The sequence below is a fragment of the Leptonychotes weddellii genome, chromosome 16 (genome assembly GCF_054177405.1).
Source record: "Leptonychotes weddellii isolate Sample4059 chromosome 16, ASM5417740v2, whole genome shotgun sequence".
In the NCBI taxonomy this organism is placed as follows: domain Eukaryota; kingdom Metazoa; phylum Chordata; class Mammalia; order Carnivora; family Phocidae; genus Leptonychotes; species Leptonychotes weddellii.
In genome coordinates this window covers 10,107,369-10,121,488 of record NC_138384.1, presented here as the reverse complement: position 1 = coordinate 10,121,488, position 14,120 = coordinate 10,107,369, and the positions used below count along the sequence as shown (strand labels likewise).

The 14,120-nt window shown below is 39.6% G+C and overlaps 1 protein-coding gene across 2 annotated transcripts in view; it reads left to right on the top strand.

Annotated features, from left to right (window-relative positions):
• The window catches only part of CNTNAP4 (contactin associated protein family member 4), a 178,087-nt gene that overhangs the window by 106,761 nt on the left and 57,206 nt on the right, over window positions 1–14,120 (top strand). For both annotated transcript variants that reach the window (XM_081806346.1, XM_081806345.1), the window contains exons 11-12: window positions 9,129–9,326; window positions 13,536–13,692. In XM_081806346.1, coding sequence (XP_081662472.1) covers window positions 9,129–9,326; window positions 13,536–13,692 — 355 coding nt within the window. The remainder of the gene's footprint in view (window positions 1–9,128; window positions 9,327–13,535; window positions 13,693–14,120) is intronic.

The following is a 14,120-nucleotide window of genomic DNA, read 5'->3' as shown; positions in this document are numbered from 1 at the left end:
TCAGTATAGTGTAAATATCAATTCTTCCCATGTAGGTTTTGATTTGGTACAAGTCTGAATTAAAATTCCAGTGGGGTGTTTATTTGTTGGTTGATGTAACTGTTTTGGTGAAAACTGGCAAGCAGGTTCTAAAATTTGTCAGCAAATTTGAAGGGACAGGAAGAACCAAATCAATCTGGAAGAATGAAGTTGAAGGACTCAACTCTAATAGATATAAAGACATTTTACCGACAGGCTCCGTGAAACAGTGTGTGACCGGCATAAGGACAAACAAGTAGATCCGTGAAACAAAATAGCTAAACAGACTGACTCATGTATGGGCAGTTGACTTACTGCAAAGGTGGCGTTGATACACAGTGAAGGGAAGATGGTCTTTCAGCCAGAGGTGTTGGTGAGAGGGGCTGTAGATAAATGTCGTAAAAAAGAATCTTGGTCTCTTCACTATCAAACCCAAAACAATGGATTCTAGATGAACTGTGCTGTCTTCTGTAGTAGCCACTGGCAACAAATGCCGATTTCAATTCATATGTAATTAAAACTAAGTAATGAAACTAAGTGAATGGAAATAAGCTTTAAAAATTAAAATTAAAATTAATAAAAATAAGACTAAATTAAATGCCCACTTTTCTCAGTCTCACTGGTCACATTTTAATTGCTCAGCAGCCACCTGTTCTATCATTGCGGAAAGTTTGCATTGAATAGCACTGTCAGGAAGTCACAGTTTTCTGGAGCAAAACAAACAGAAAAAGGAAATACTAAATTGAAGTAGCAGGTGTTTCAGAGGGGGTTCACTACTTAAGATCAGGCAGTGAGTATCTGGGGAAAGAACATTCCAGGCAAAGGAAATAGCAAGTGCTAAGTGCTGAGAGCAGTGATCTTACCAGGTGCATTCAGAAAATAGCAACAAATCTAGTGTGGTTGGAGTATGGCAAGTAATCGGGGAGTAGTGGGAGAACAAAAGACAGTCAAGTAAGGCAGGGCCAGGAGGGGAAGTCTCATTACTCTGAATGAGACGAAAAGACACCAGGGAGTTTTAAGCAATGATGGATGCCATCTGACTGCCTTTGGTGGGATCATGATGTCGGAAAGTGCCCATTTAGGAGCAGAGGTACACACACACACACACACACACACACACACCCATAATCATGGATATATATAAGGTATAGATCTATATGTATGTGTATATAATTTATGTCCATCTGTATGTCTGTAACAGGAATAGAGACCTGCTTGGAGACCAGTTCAAGTAGTGTAAGGATCCATGCGAGGTGATGGTGGTGGCTTGCACTGGATAATAGCAGTGTGGATGGGGGAGGGAGGTTCGACTTCCTCATTGAATACATGTAAGGTGTGAGAAAACAGAAGGAAACAAAAATAACACCACATTTTTAGTTGGGCAACTGGAGTAGTTGAGTTGCCATTATTTGAGATGTGGTCAGAGAAGGTTTGAACGGGGGGCGCCTGGGTGGTTCAGTCGGTTAGGCATCCGACTCTTGATTTCAGCTCAGGTCATGATCTCATGGTTGTGAGATTAAGCTCTGCATTGGGCTCCGTGCTGGCTCAGCACTGGGCGTGAAGCCTGCTTAAGATTCTCTCTCTCCCTCTACCCCTACCTAAAAAAAAAAAAAGAAAAGAAAGAAGAAAAGAGAGAGAGAGGTTTGAGGGGAAAGACAGCAGCTCAGTTTTACAGTTTGAGTTTGACATGTCTGTGACACATTCAGAAGCAGTTGAGCATGTTGAGAGCAACTGAGAAGGCATTTGAACATGGGACCAAAAGTTCCTTTGTATTAATATGTAATTCTAAAAACTGGAGGATGGTGGTAAAACCATGGCAACAGATATTTAGGGAAATTAGAAAATTAGAATGTATCTTCAGAGATTTTTCGTGTAACACAACCAGATGGCTTCCATTTGCTTTCACAACCATTGAGGACATTGCCCATCTTAGTCTTTTTGAGCTGCTGTAGCAAGATAACCACAGACTGGGTAGCTTACAAACAACAGAAATTTATTCCTTACAGTTTTAGAGGCTGGGGAGCCCAAGATCAGGGCACCAGCATAGTCCAGCGAGGGCCTCCTCTGGGCCACAGACTTCCTGTATCCTCACATGATGGAAATAGCTCTGTGGGGTCTCTTTTATAAGAGGACTAAGCCCATTCATGAGGCCTCCACCCTCATGACCTGATCACCTCCACAAAGCACCCCCTATTAATACCATTAATACCATTCATTATCTTTGGAGGTTAGGTGATTCAGCATATGAATGAGGGGGCACAAACATTCAGAGCATAGCACTGCCCCAAAAATGAAAGCAACCTCGGACAGCTGATGATACCCACGTTTGTCCCCTCCGCTAAGTTCCCCCTTCCACACGATACAGATTTCCAGGCAGCACCTTGAGTCAAGAGGTTAGGACAGAATGGTTGGGGTGAGACAATAGGATCAATATTTTACAAATCTTCCCAATTGATTCTTAAGTGTACCCAGCTCGGAGATTTGCTGTTTTGGGCCTGTGGTTCTCAAGCTTTACAAAACAGAGAATGGGAGAATTAAACATAATAAGTTTGAAAATACCTCACAGAGAGGAAAGGAAAACTTTGCAAATGAAACACAGAACTTTAGGTGTCAACTAACTTTTTGATGTTTCCTGTTTGTCCAGCTTGGGTTGTGAATGAGCTTGAAGAATCTATCAGTGCAACCCTGTGAGTCCTGTCTTCCCACAAATGCGTCCTGTAGTAGTCACATGGACGTGCTTTAAAAAGGTTGGATTTTATAAATCAGATACCTCTAAGTTGATAAATATCTCGAATCTTTAAAACTTTAAGAAACATAGTAGACACACACGCGCACACACACACGGTTCTCATTACCCATGATAGTTACTTTCTGCAAAGCAGCCATAGACACTGAATTAGCCAAAATTGGACCATTCGCTCCTAGAGGAAATGCAGTAAGATTAGGTTCCTGTGAGCCTCTGGTCACAGCATTCGCATCAGCTGATCAATACATAACCTCATTTGACTTGTGTTTCGGGTTGAAGACACCTTATTTAATGCACACGGTTAATTCATCAACATTGAACTCACAGCCACCAGCACGATAACTCCCACCTCGGTGAAGCTTATTCTAGCACGTGCATTTCCTTGTGAGGCATATCACAGCCTCCTTGTGCTTGGGATACTAGACAGCTCTTCAGCACCACCCTTGGAGGCCATTTTAAGCAGTGAAATCATAAGAACAAGCACAGAAATGGAAAAAACATGGCACTGAATAGACCACAAATGAGATACGTGTCACAGTATGAGAGCTGAAACAAGGAGACAGAGTGTGGCCTGGTTCAGCTTCAGCTGGATGCGTGTCTACTGGGCAACTCAAGCTTTCTGCTGCTTTGTGCGTGTCTGCAGATGTCCAAGAGCACATTGATTTGGGGGGTACAAATAAATTGTAGTGAGTAGGTGATTCACAAATAATGAGGACCTGCAAATAATGAGTATTGAGTCTATACACATACAAACACCCATGTGCATGATATCTTTCTATGGAATAATTCCAAAATTTATAGGCCATGTGAACTTACATTATCTAAATGATAAGGCAATTATCAATTTCATTTAATTGAATGAATTATTCCATTTCTATTAAATCAGCATTTACCTTGTCATATTACTTTATGAGGTATGTGCCTTAGTCAATGAAGTCTCATGCTAACTCTGTAACAACTCTAAGAGACATGAAGGAAATATGTATATACACACAGAGAGAGATGAAAGGTGCTTCAGCAAAATTATCAGAAAGTATTGATGCAGAAGAGGACATTCACAACATTTAAAGCCATTTGAAAAGCAAGCCATTGAGGGCAGAGACACAGATAATCCAGGAGGAGACAGCTAAGTGGCTGTCTTAGCTGTCAGAGGCCCCGGAATATTGAAATACATTCACACTAAAGTGACAATCCCAGAATGTAACAACCCAATGAAAAATAATGTTACAGCTTGAAACATGTCCTATTGATCTGGTTTTGCAAATGAGGAAAGCAGGGAGGTTGGGTAAAGGCGGGCTGAAGAATCATTGGGGAGCAGTGAGGGACTAAAACCTCTTTTCTCCCGGCCTGAACATTTTTCTTCTAGAAAAGGCTACATTCTATCAATGTCTCATTGCTTGTAGCCAATAACATATTCTCTAGTTATATAAATCAAGTATAATAATTATAAAAACAAGACAAAATGTTGAATCAGTAACTTGCAAATGTGTAACTTTAAAAAAATCCAGTTCTCATTCTCAAACATCGCCTTGTCAGGACAATTGTTTTAGTGGGGAGCGATTGATGAATGCTAGGGCCTTGGCTCTCAGACTTTGGTGCAAATGCTAATTCCCTGGCTTTAACTCACTCTGTCCCACTGTACCACCACCAAGATGCCTGGATAGAGTTTTGCTGACTCAGTAAATTGGAGGACCAAGGCCTGGTTCTCTGCTCTCTGAAGGAGCTCTCCGTGTGCTTCTGAGACAGGAGCTCCTGAGACCCTCCCCTGGGAAGGCTGGAGAGTATGAGATTTATAACAATAAAATTTTACTTTAGGGATTTCAACAATAAGGCCTTCTTGATAGTTCTGAGAGTTAATAACTAACGATCATTATTCAGATGCAGCCTTGTGGACATCACGCTCTGTTCCACAATGCTGGCTGTTCTTCCCTTTCTTCTCCCAGGCTTTCCTGAACACAGCTCTTCCTACCTGACCTCCCAGGTTTTAATCACATCTATCACCCTCTGCTATGAATCCTGAAGGAACACGAGCTCTGCAGCTGTGTTGCTTAAACAGCATGTTTTTTCTTTACACTGTTATCACGCTAAAAAATAGCAGCCAGTAGAAGATAAATCAAGTTCTTAATTACTCAGGTGCTTTACATACAATCCATATATTAGAAGTCTCTTCAGGGAGACACACTGGTAGGACCCAAACTGCCTTTCAGTGTTTAAGTTTCATAGATTTTTCTGCCCATTGCAGCTGTCTTTCCTGACTCATGTCCCTTTGTCTGCTTTATTGCAACAACTAACTCTCTTTGCATTTGGGTAAAGTACAGTTTTCAAAAATAAAATAAAATAAAATAAAATAAAATAAAATAAAATAAAATAAAATCACGACTCTTACACAGATATAAAAATAAAAACTAAAAAACATATTTTAAAGATTTTGTCTAACACATTATTAATGAGGAAACTGGTAAGTTGTTACAGCCAGTTCAAAGGAGAATCCAAGGAACAGACATATCTGTTCATCAGTACTATTGAAATTAATGTGCAAATGGAGGTGGGACTGGCTTCTTCCATAGTGGGTGGTGGGGGAGGGGAGTCCATTGAACTTCTGCCAGGTGGCATTTGCTGGTGCATGGACAATAGTTTCTTGAGAGGAAACAATGCCTTGCTTGCTAAGCAAATAAGTAAGTGAGGCAAATAGATAAATAAATAAGTAAATCTGGAAGCCTGTGTTAAAGGGTAATTTCATATAAATGTGTCTTGGAAGTTAGAGATAGTGACTTTCTCTAGAGAGATTAGAAGGTTTATTGTCCCCAGATGCATTTGCCTACATTCTTTTTTTTTTTTTTTAAAGATTTTATTTATTTATTTGACAGAGAGATAGACAGAAGAGCACAAGCAGAGGGAGAGGGAGAAGAAGGCTCTGCACTGAGCAGGGAGCCCGATGCGGGACTCGATCCCAGGACCCTGGGATTGTGACCTGAGCCGAAGGCAGATGCTCAACCATCTGAGCCACCCAGGCGCCCCCATTTGCCTACATTCTAAAAGTGAACAAAAAAACCCTGCAGACTGGTGCATCTCCTCAGAGATCTCTTGCATTCCAAAGCCAGAATTCCTCTCTCCCTCTGTGAAGGGGAGGAGAAGATGCGCGAGCCATCCCCTCTAACCTCCAAGTCTCATAATTTGGGGGTTTCCTCTCTCTCTCTCTCTTTTTTTTTAAAGATTTTATTTATTTATTTGAGAGAGAGCACGCGCATAAGCAGGGGGAGGGGCAGAAGGAGAGGGAGAAGCCGACTTCCTGCTGAGCAGGGAACCCAACACAGGCGGCTCAATCCTAGGACCCCGAGATCATGACCTGAGCTGAAGGCAGACGCCCAATGGACTGAGCCACCCAGGTGCCCTGAGGGTTCCTCTCTTGTGGAACAATTCCAGCATGTACAGGTGTATCTGGCACTCCTCTATTGGCCTCTGGGAAACTGGGCAGTAGAGAACAGATGCTGCTAGGATTTTCTGTGACCAAATAGTCCCTGATCCAGGGACTCCCATGTCTGTTAGTGAAGCTCTCGATCATCCATCTGTCTACAGCTAAATCCATCTGGATAGATACAGATAAATCGATTTAATTCGGACAGGAGGCAAGATAACTGGTTAACTTGCAAGTAGGAAAACATCGCATACCCTTCATAGTTTCAGACTTACTAATTTGCAGAACTATCATTTACAATTTACAGAGTTCTAAAACAGTTACAAGACACCAAAAGTCTCACAGCACCATAGGGGATCAGGGGATCAGTACTCTAGTCTGGACGGCATATTGTTTTTATTCATTTATTCCCTAATTCTTTTTTTTTTATTTTTTTTGATGTAGTGTTCCATGATTCATTATTTGCATATAACACCCCATGCTCCATTCAATATGTGCCCTCTTTAATACCCATCATTTCTTTAATGTCTTCTGCATGTTGTGCCAAGACCCTGTGCTATGTGCTACAGATACTGTGGGTAGCAAATCAGAAACTATCACTCTTCTCGTACAGCCTACAGATGAGTGGAGAAGACCCATAGAATAAGTTACAAAATACTGAATTACAAATTGTGAGAAAGGCAGTGTCCTTTACAGTTGTAATTTCTAAACATCAGGTAATGCGGTCATGTTTGAAAAAGCAGTAAAGAGGCCCTGGGTTAGTAATCTTGAGGGATACCCCTGTTAGCAAAGCACATCAGATTTGGAGCATGGCTGCTGGTCACCCATTTCCGGCGTTCATAACCTGTTGTGATGATTCCATTGTCTCTGCTTTGCCCTGGAAATCTAGATTATCTAAGAAATGCAGCATCTATTTAACTTCATATTTTGTAGCACTTTTTATTAGAAAATGAAATCACTTACAGAAACTACCATGATACTGAAATTTTAGAATGTCAAAAGTAGAAACATTTCTGTGCGCTGTCCTTTAAGGATTGTCCAGCGCTCTGGCCTTGGATGAAATTTACAACACCTTAAAAGACCTTTGGGATCATGTGTTAATTGTGACCCCGTGGATGCTGAGTGGCAGGGAAGGCCCTCTCCGTGTGACCCAAAGGCAAAGAGACAAAGGCCTCATGCAGGTATATTGTCCTGCTCCTTTGGCAGCTGTTCAGCCACTTGAGCTTCTTCATGCAGGCCATTGATTCACCGCAAGGAAAGAAGAATGTTCTGTCGAACAAAAAAGCAGAGTCCAGTGGAGGTTAGGCTAACAGAATTGCCTGGTTAATAATCCTAAACTTCCAATAGCCAGGGTTGAGTTGGCTAAAATCAGAGAATTTCAGACCTACCCTATTGTCTCCTTTATGCTGCCACTTTATTTTCCAAAATTTGGAAATGGAGGCTCAGGTTTTACCTGACTTTCCTTAAGCTCACATTCCACTCCAGATCTCCAATTCAGATATCCTGATGGTCTCTATACCATATCACTGTCTGGCCATCCACAATTAATGCCAATAGCTTATATATCATGTCCTCTTGAAGGAAATTAATTTACCGATAAAGCTCTACCGTGAGCCAAAATGCAAGGCAGCAATAAAAGTAACAGCTATTGTTTCCAAGAAAAATAACGTTGGGGCATGGAAGGCAATAAGACTGTCAAAGTTGTCTCCTGTCTTATTTAGCAGACCTCTCTATTCAAAATTCTGGTGACCTGGAGAGGGGTGCGAGTGAAATTTCTTATCTTGTTCCAGTTGCCGATCCGTGTGAATGTATTAGCTACAGAGAGGGGAGGAAATTCTACCTATTGTTTTCCTCCAATTTGGAATAGTCCTCTGTAATACAGAAGAGTTATGTGACTTAACAGCATATATATAGCATGGTTTTGACAACTTCCAATCTGTTTCTTACCTATTAAATCAGAGGCCTTTTGATTAATCTGTTCATGTGCTTGCATCTATCACAGTAAATATAATGTGAAGTCAATTTCTGGGGAAGTTGAAGGCTAGATATAAAGTGCCTATCTTCTGTTACAAACATTGTAGGATTTTTATTTCATTTAAAAATTTTGGTAGTCATTATGATGGTAATGTTTACAGACATTCAGGTGTCAATGGCAATTACTCTAGTAAATACTCAGAGGTACTTTATTTTTTGTGTTAGTTGAGTTGCTGCTGCTCTGTCAGATGTGTTCAGCTCAAGGGAGTAACTTCCTATGGCCCTGCATAACGATGCACATCACACAATACCAAAATGAATATTTAAAATTCGATTTAAAAAGAAATTGTTGTGCACTCATAATTAAATGTTCTCTGAAGAGAGATATATATAGGTCATAAAAATTTGACTTTCCTTTTGCTGGTAACAGGAATGATTTTTAAGAGTAGAAAAGTCATTGCTTACATTATATAATCTAAAATATTTTAGAAATTCAAAGATACACCTTTTTTTTTTTTTCCACATTGTAACATCCCTGAATTCGGGGTGTATCCGTAATCAACAATGCTTTATAATTATAATAGGCATCTGTTTTTTTTCTTTTCTAAAATAAAATCACGACGCATCTTTAAAAAGTAGAATATTGGATTCGATGAAATGAGATGTGTCACAAATTTTAATAATTTGTTTCCTTAATATTTTTCACCGTAAACATTTTCTGGTTAAATTAATCTACAAAAGTAAAATAAAGTCACTGCAAATGCATGGCAATCGTATAAACTTCAGGGAAAAGAATCACTTTGCTATAATTTAAAAATTTTAAGAATCCATTTGTATTAATTCTACCTCTCAGAGAGGTTTGATGACTAGAAAAATTTGACTCAGATAAAAGGTGATTTTGATTTTCTTTATTTATTTTAACTTTTGCAGACTAGTGATGGTCTCCTCTCTTTCTTCCCCATTTCTGCATACAAGAAACTGCATGGACCGTCATACAGCACAATGGCTCTGACCTAACAAGAGTCAGAAACACTAACCCAGAGAACCCATATGCTGGGTTTTTCGAATATGTGGCCAGCATGGAGCAGCTCCAGGCCACAATTAACCTTGCGGAGCACTGTGAACAGGAGCTTACCTACTACTGCAAGAAGTCACGACTTGTCAATAAACAAGGTAAGGAAACTGAGGCATGTGTCCTGCTGTGCACCTTGCACCGTGCACTTGACCTCACCAGCTCCTGTGGATATTAATGATGCCAGGGTGGTGGCATATAGCCCCTTGAGAGTGTCTGCCCCCTGTACGCTTAGCAAACATGTCACAGTCTGGAAGCCACAGCAATGCTTTTGCCTGAAGAAAAGAACAAGATCACTTTACGCTGGGCTTTGTTCAAAGCCTTGATTGCCTTCAGAGTCTCTTTGTGGCCTTCATCAGATAACTCTACAAAAAAGGGCTTCATTGGGCTCCTCGATGGATGCTCAGTGTTTGTCCCTTATAAAGGGCAAGTGACATTTATGGTTTGTTCTGTCATGCAAAAGAGCTAACGAAAATATGATTGACTTTTCTGAAAGTGACTATTCTGTGGGACTCTTCATGGATTGTTGGCACTTAGCTGCTGGGTAAAACTGTAAATTAGAATAGATTGCCGGAAACAGTTTATTCAGCAATTTATGTAGAAATCAGAAAACCTCTTTTAACTCTTTCTTTTATTCTACTTCTAATAACTCCTCAATTCTGTTTTTGGTTTGTTTTCCCTTTAGAACATCTCATTATGTGCCAATATCTTGGGTCCCCCCGGTTTTGCCTTAGTGTGGACCTTACTGACGCTCTTGAATTACTGCAGGAACTTTCCAGCCGGCCTCCTGTAGGCATCTCTCCATACCTTCTCACCACCCAATATGCACTCTACGACGGGAATTAACCTCTAAGAAACTCTGCTTCCATCATGACACTTTTCTCCTTACAGAGCCTGGTACCTTCCTCTTCTCTGTCTGTCCCAAACAGACTCTTCTATCTGGGTATCATAAATGCATATTCTGGACCCACACCCTGCTTAGGCCAGTTTGATGCCACTCCCCAACACACTGTTTTCTAGCAGCAATATCGAGGTGTATTTTTCTTTAGAAATTAGAGATGATTCTAAGACATCTGCATGATAAAGCCAGTTGGTGAATGTTTACCCCTGCTTGTTATCTTAAGAGAGGTCCGGATAGCATGACAAGAATTTTAAGAGACGTGCATTTCATATGTGAATGTCATATGTCATGTAGATCAAGCAGAAAGATTTTGAACTCTTGGGATGACAATTGAACCTGTCGTTTCTAGTTAAGTACCTTTTCTACTTACTCTCCACCCACAGAATATAATTGGATTATTCTCTCCCTTTTGCCTGGCTTCACACCCTCTCCTCCTTCTTTGCCTCCATCTTCTTCTATTTCATAAGGTCCTCTTCTGGCCTTTTACCCTTCCCATCTTGCTGGTCTCCCCTCAAATCTTTTCCCCTTGAAACCTCAATCCCACTTATGAATGACCATCAGATAGTTGTAGTGCAAAGAGCATAAGATTTAAAGGCAGGGAGAGATGTAAGTTCAAATTCCAGGGCTCTTATTGATTAAGTAGAGAGCTTGGATAGATGAGTCTTTATCAGCTTTGCTTTCTCTTCTGTGACACAGGGCCAGTAATGGGGTGTGGCGGTGATTGGGTGGCATGTCACAACACATACACAGTGCCTGAAGTGACCTTCTCTTACCAGCTCTCTGGTGCATCACGGTTATAGTTAACATAGCAGTTGAGTGGGCGAGCGATTGTTCAGTTGTTCATTGTTGCTAAATATTGATCTTGGAATCTAAAAACATAGATAAACGAATATGGAATTGTATTCTAAGAATGAGAACCTTAATTATAGAAGGATAAATGAATGGGATGCAACAAAATGAATGGAATTGCTTAATTAGAAAAGAAAGATACAAGGGAAGACCAACATCAAAGTCATAAATGAGCCAAACTCTGAAAGAACCGGAAAACAAAATCCCCACAGGGTTAGTGAGCAAGCACCACATGAAGAGGGCAATAGAGAGCGTGAAGGAACCCCTACCTTCATGGCCAGTGGTGCCCATGTATCTTTTGCTAAGACTCTCCTGGCGTTTCAGCCAGGCTTCAGAGCCACTAGTAAAGAAAATAATTTCTAGAAAAGGCCACTGAACAAAGGATGATGATAATTGTTAAATACACAGATTTTCCTCAGGTCCATCACCCTAGAATTCATGTAGAATGAACTTGAGTTGGAAAAGAGAGAGAACAGTTTGGATTTTGATTTCACAATAAGAAATACATGGAGACGAACAGGAAGGAGGTGTCAGACAAGTTAAATTTACAGTTTCAGATCTTGAAGATACCGAACTTTTAAGTAATAATGGTGCCATTACTGTGGATGAATAAGGTGGGATGTGTATGTAAATACATTTTCAGCAAGCTGTGGAGCTGTGACTCCAAGTCATGGTATTTTAACTACAGGAAGTGGAACGTCTGACCACGATCACCGATATTTTATAATTTTAAATTTTTTAAAAGATTTTATTTATTTGAGAGAGAGAGCGCACAAGCATGGGGAGCGGCAGGCAGAGGGAGAGGGAGAAGCAGGCTCCCCACTGAGCAGGGAGCCCGATGTGGGACTGGATCCCAGGACCCTGGGATCATGACCTGAGCCGAAGGCAGACGCTTAATGACTGAGCCACCCAGGCGCCCATTGTAATTTTAATTTTTAACTTAAATAATTTCTCATGATTTTCTTCGTTCTTTCTTATACTTATTTAAATTCTTTAGGACACTTCAAAAAGTCTTAAAGGGAACCAAATGTATTTAGTACATTTAAAACATTCAGTGGTGTCTATTTTATAGGGAGGATCAGAAATTTAGAGGTGACAAGATTATTCAATATTTAGAAATAATTTATTTTCTTTTTAACCTATGAACACAATGTTTTTTTTTAATTTTTTTATTGTTATGTTAATCCCCATACATTACATCATTAGTTTTAGATGTAGTGTTCCATGATTCATTGTGCATAACACCCAGTGCTCCATGCAGAATGTGCCCTCCTCAATACCCATCACCAGGCTAACCCATCCTCCCACCCCTCTCCCCTGAACACAGTGTTTTAAGCAATATATTGAAAAATATCTATTAAATATTTCAAGGTGGGTTTCACCGTCTGTTGATGAGTTAATCCTGTAATTTAAAAAAAAGATGAAAAATCTTGATTTTAATGTCTCTGTCCATACACAAGCTTCCAATTAACTCGAGTTTTTTGGCGTGATATGGGCTGGTATGTATAGTAACACTGGGAGAAGAGTTGTTGGCATTAGTAGAGGTTCAATCTAATAGTAAGTTGTTATAAGTATTTTCTTTCTTAGGTAAGGGAGAAATTAGTACAAGTCCCAGATTTTCAGTAAGGCTCATGGCAATAACTTAGAAGTTTTGAAAGTCAACAGAAAAATGATCTAACACCTTTGAGGAGCTGACTGATTTGATGTCACATTCTTCTCATGCCCTGATTATCAAACGACTGTGATTTTTCCTCTCTACCTATTGTTTTTTTTTGAAGACAGTTGGCCTGCATTCCTCACCTGAATGTGCTGTCTATTCTTTACTCTAGTTCTTTGGCATCATGTTTAGTCATAACTCTGAGAAGGAGCTGGAAGCTGAACATTCATCATAGAAAGAAATGCATTTGGCTAAGGGAAATTCTGTTTTTGAGTGTAGTGTTTGCTTCAGGCATAAAGATCTTTTAGTGTTATTTCTGTAGTCTCCAAATAAATAGCCAAGCCATTAAATGGAAGAAAAAAAAATACATACTTCCAAATAGATCTTAAATCATAACAAGGGAGTACCATATCATGCCTAATGTTTAATAAACAGCCAATATGATTTTAGCCAATAAATATATTGAGATAAACCACTGACTTTCCATAATGTTTTAATGGGCATTTCATGATCTCAACTCAAATTTGTTCCTGATATGTTAATTACTATGGTTTATATTTTGATATCTTCTTGTTTCAAAAATTATTTTTAAAGAAATAACATAGGTGAACTGCTCTCAAAACATTTTTTAAGTACCATGCCTGAACTAAATAGGAACTGCTGATTTCTTTCCTACTTAAAGAAAAATACATTTTCCTTTTAAGCTTAAATAATAAAACATTTTTTAAAAAGCTTTCTTAAGGCAATGCCAGCAAGAGCCATGTTTGGAATATCACTGCATCAAATCAATCTTTCTTTTCCTTCTCTTACTCTTCTGAATGATTTGGGAAGGAAGCGACTGGCCTGCGCTGGAAGGCTGTGGGGCATAGAGCAGATGTCACATTTCTCACATTTGTTTTTCAGATGGAAGCCCTCTGAGTTGGTGGGTTGGCAGAACCAATGAAACGCAAACGTACTGGGGAGGTTCTTCGCCCGATCCTCAAAAATGTACATGTGGATTAGAAGGGAACTGCATCGATTCTCAGTATTACTGCAACTGTGATGCTGACCGGAATGAATGGTGATTTCCATATGATTTCCTTATGCAAAATAAAGTTTATATTTAAAAATGACTCACTCAGAACATATAGTGTAGTGAGGCAGATACTGAACAAATTAGTACAATGAAGAAATTAAATAAAGGTGTGTTTTGATGAAATCTGTCACAATCAATCCGAATCCTAAAAGTTAAGACCAATATTTTTTTTAAATTTTTTGGTAGTGGGCCATAAATCATTACATTTTATTTTTGTAATAAGATGAAATAGAGGCATCTGTTTCTTGTTTCCTCTTCATTATAAGTCAGTTATCATTCTCTTTAAAATTAAGTGTAATTAAGAATTCTGTTGCTCTCCGACGTGGATGGAACTGGAGGGTATTATGTTGAGTGAAATAAGTCAAACAGAGAAAGACATGTATCATATGATCTCACTGATATGAGGAATTCTT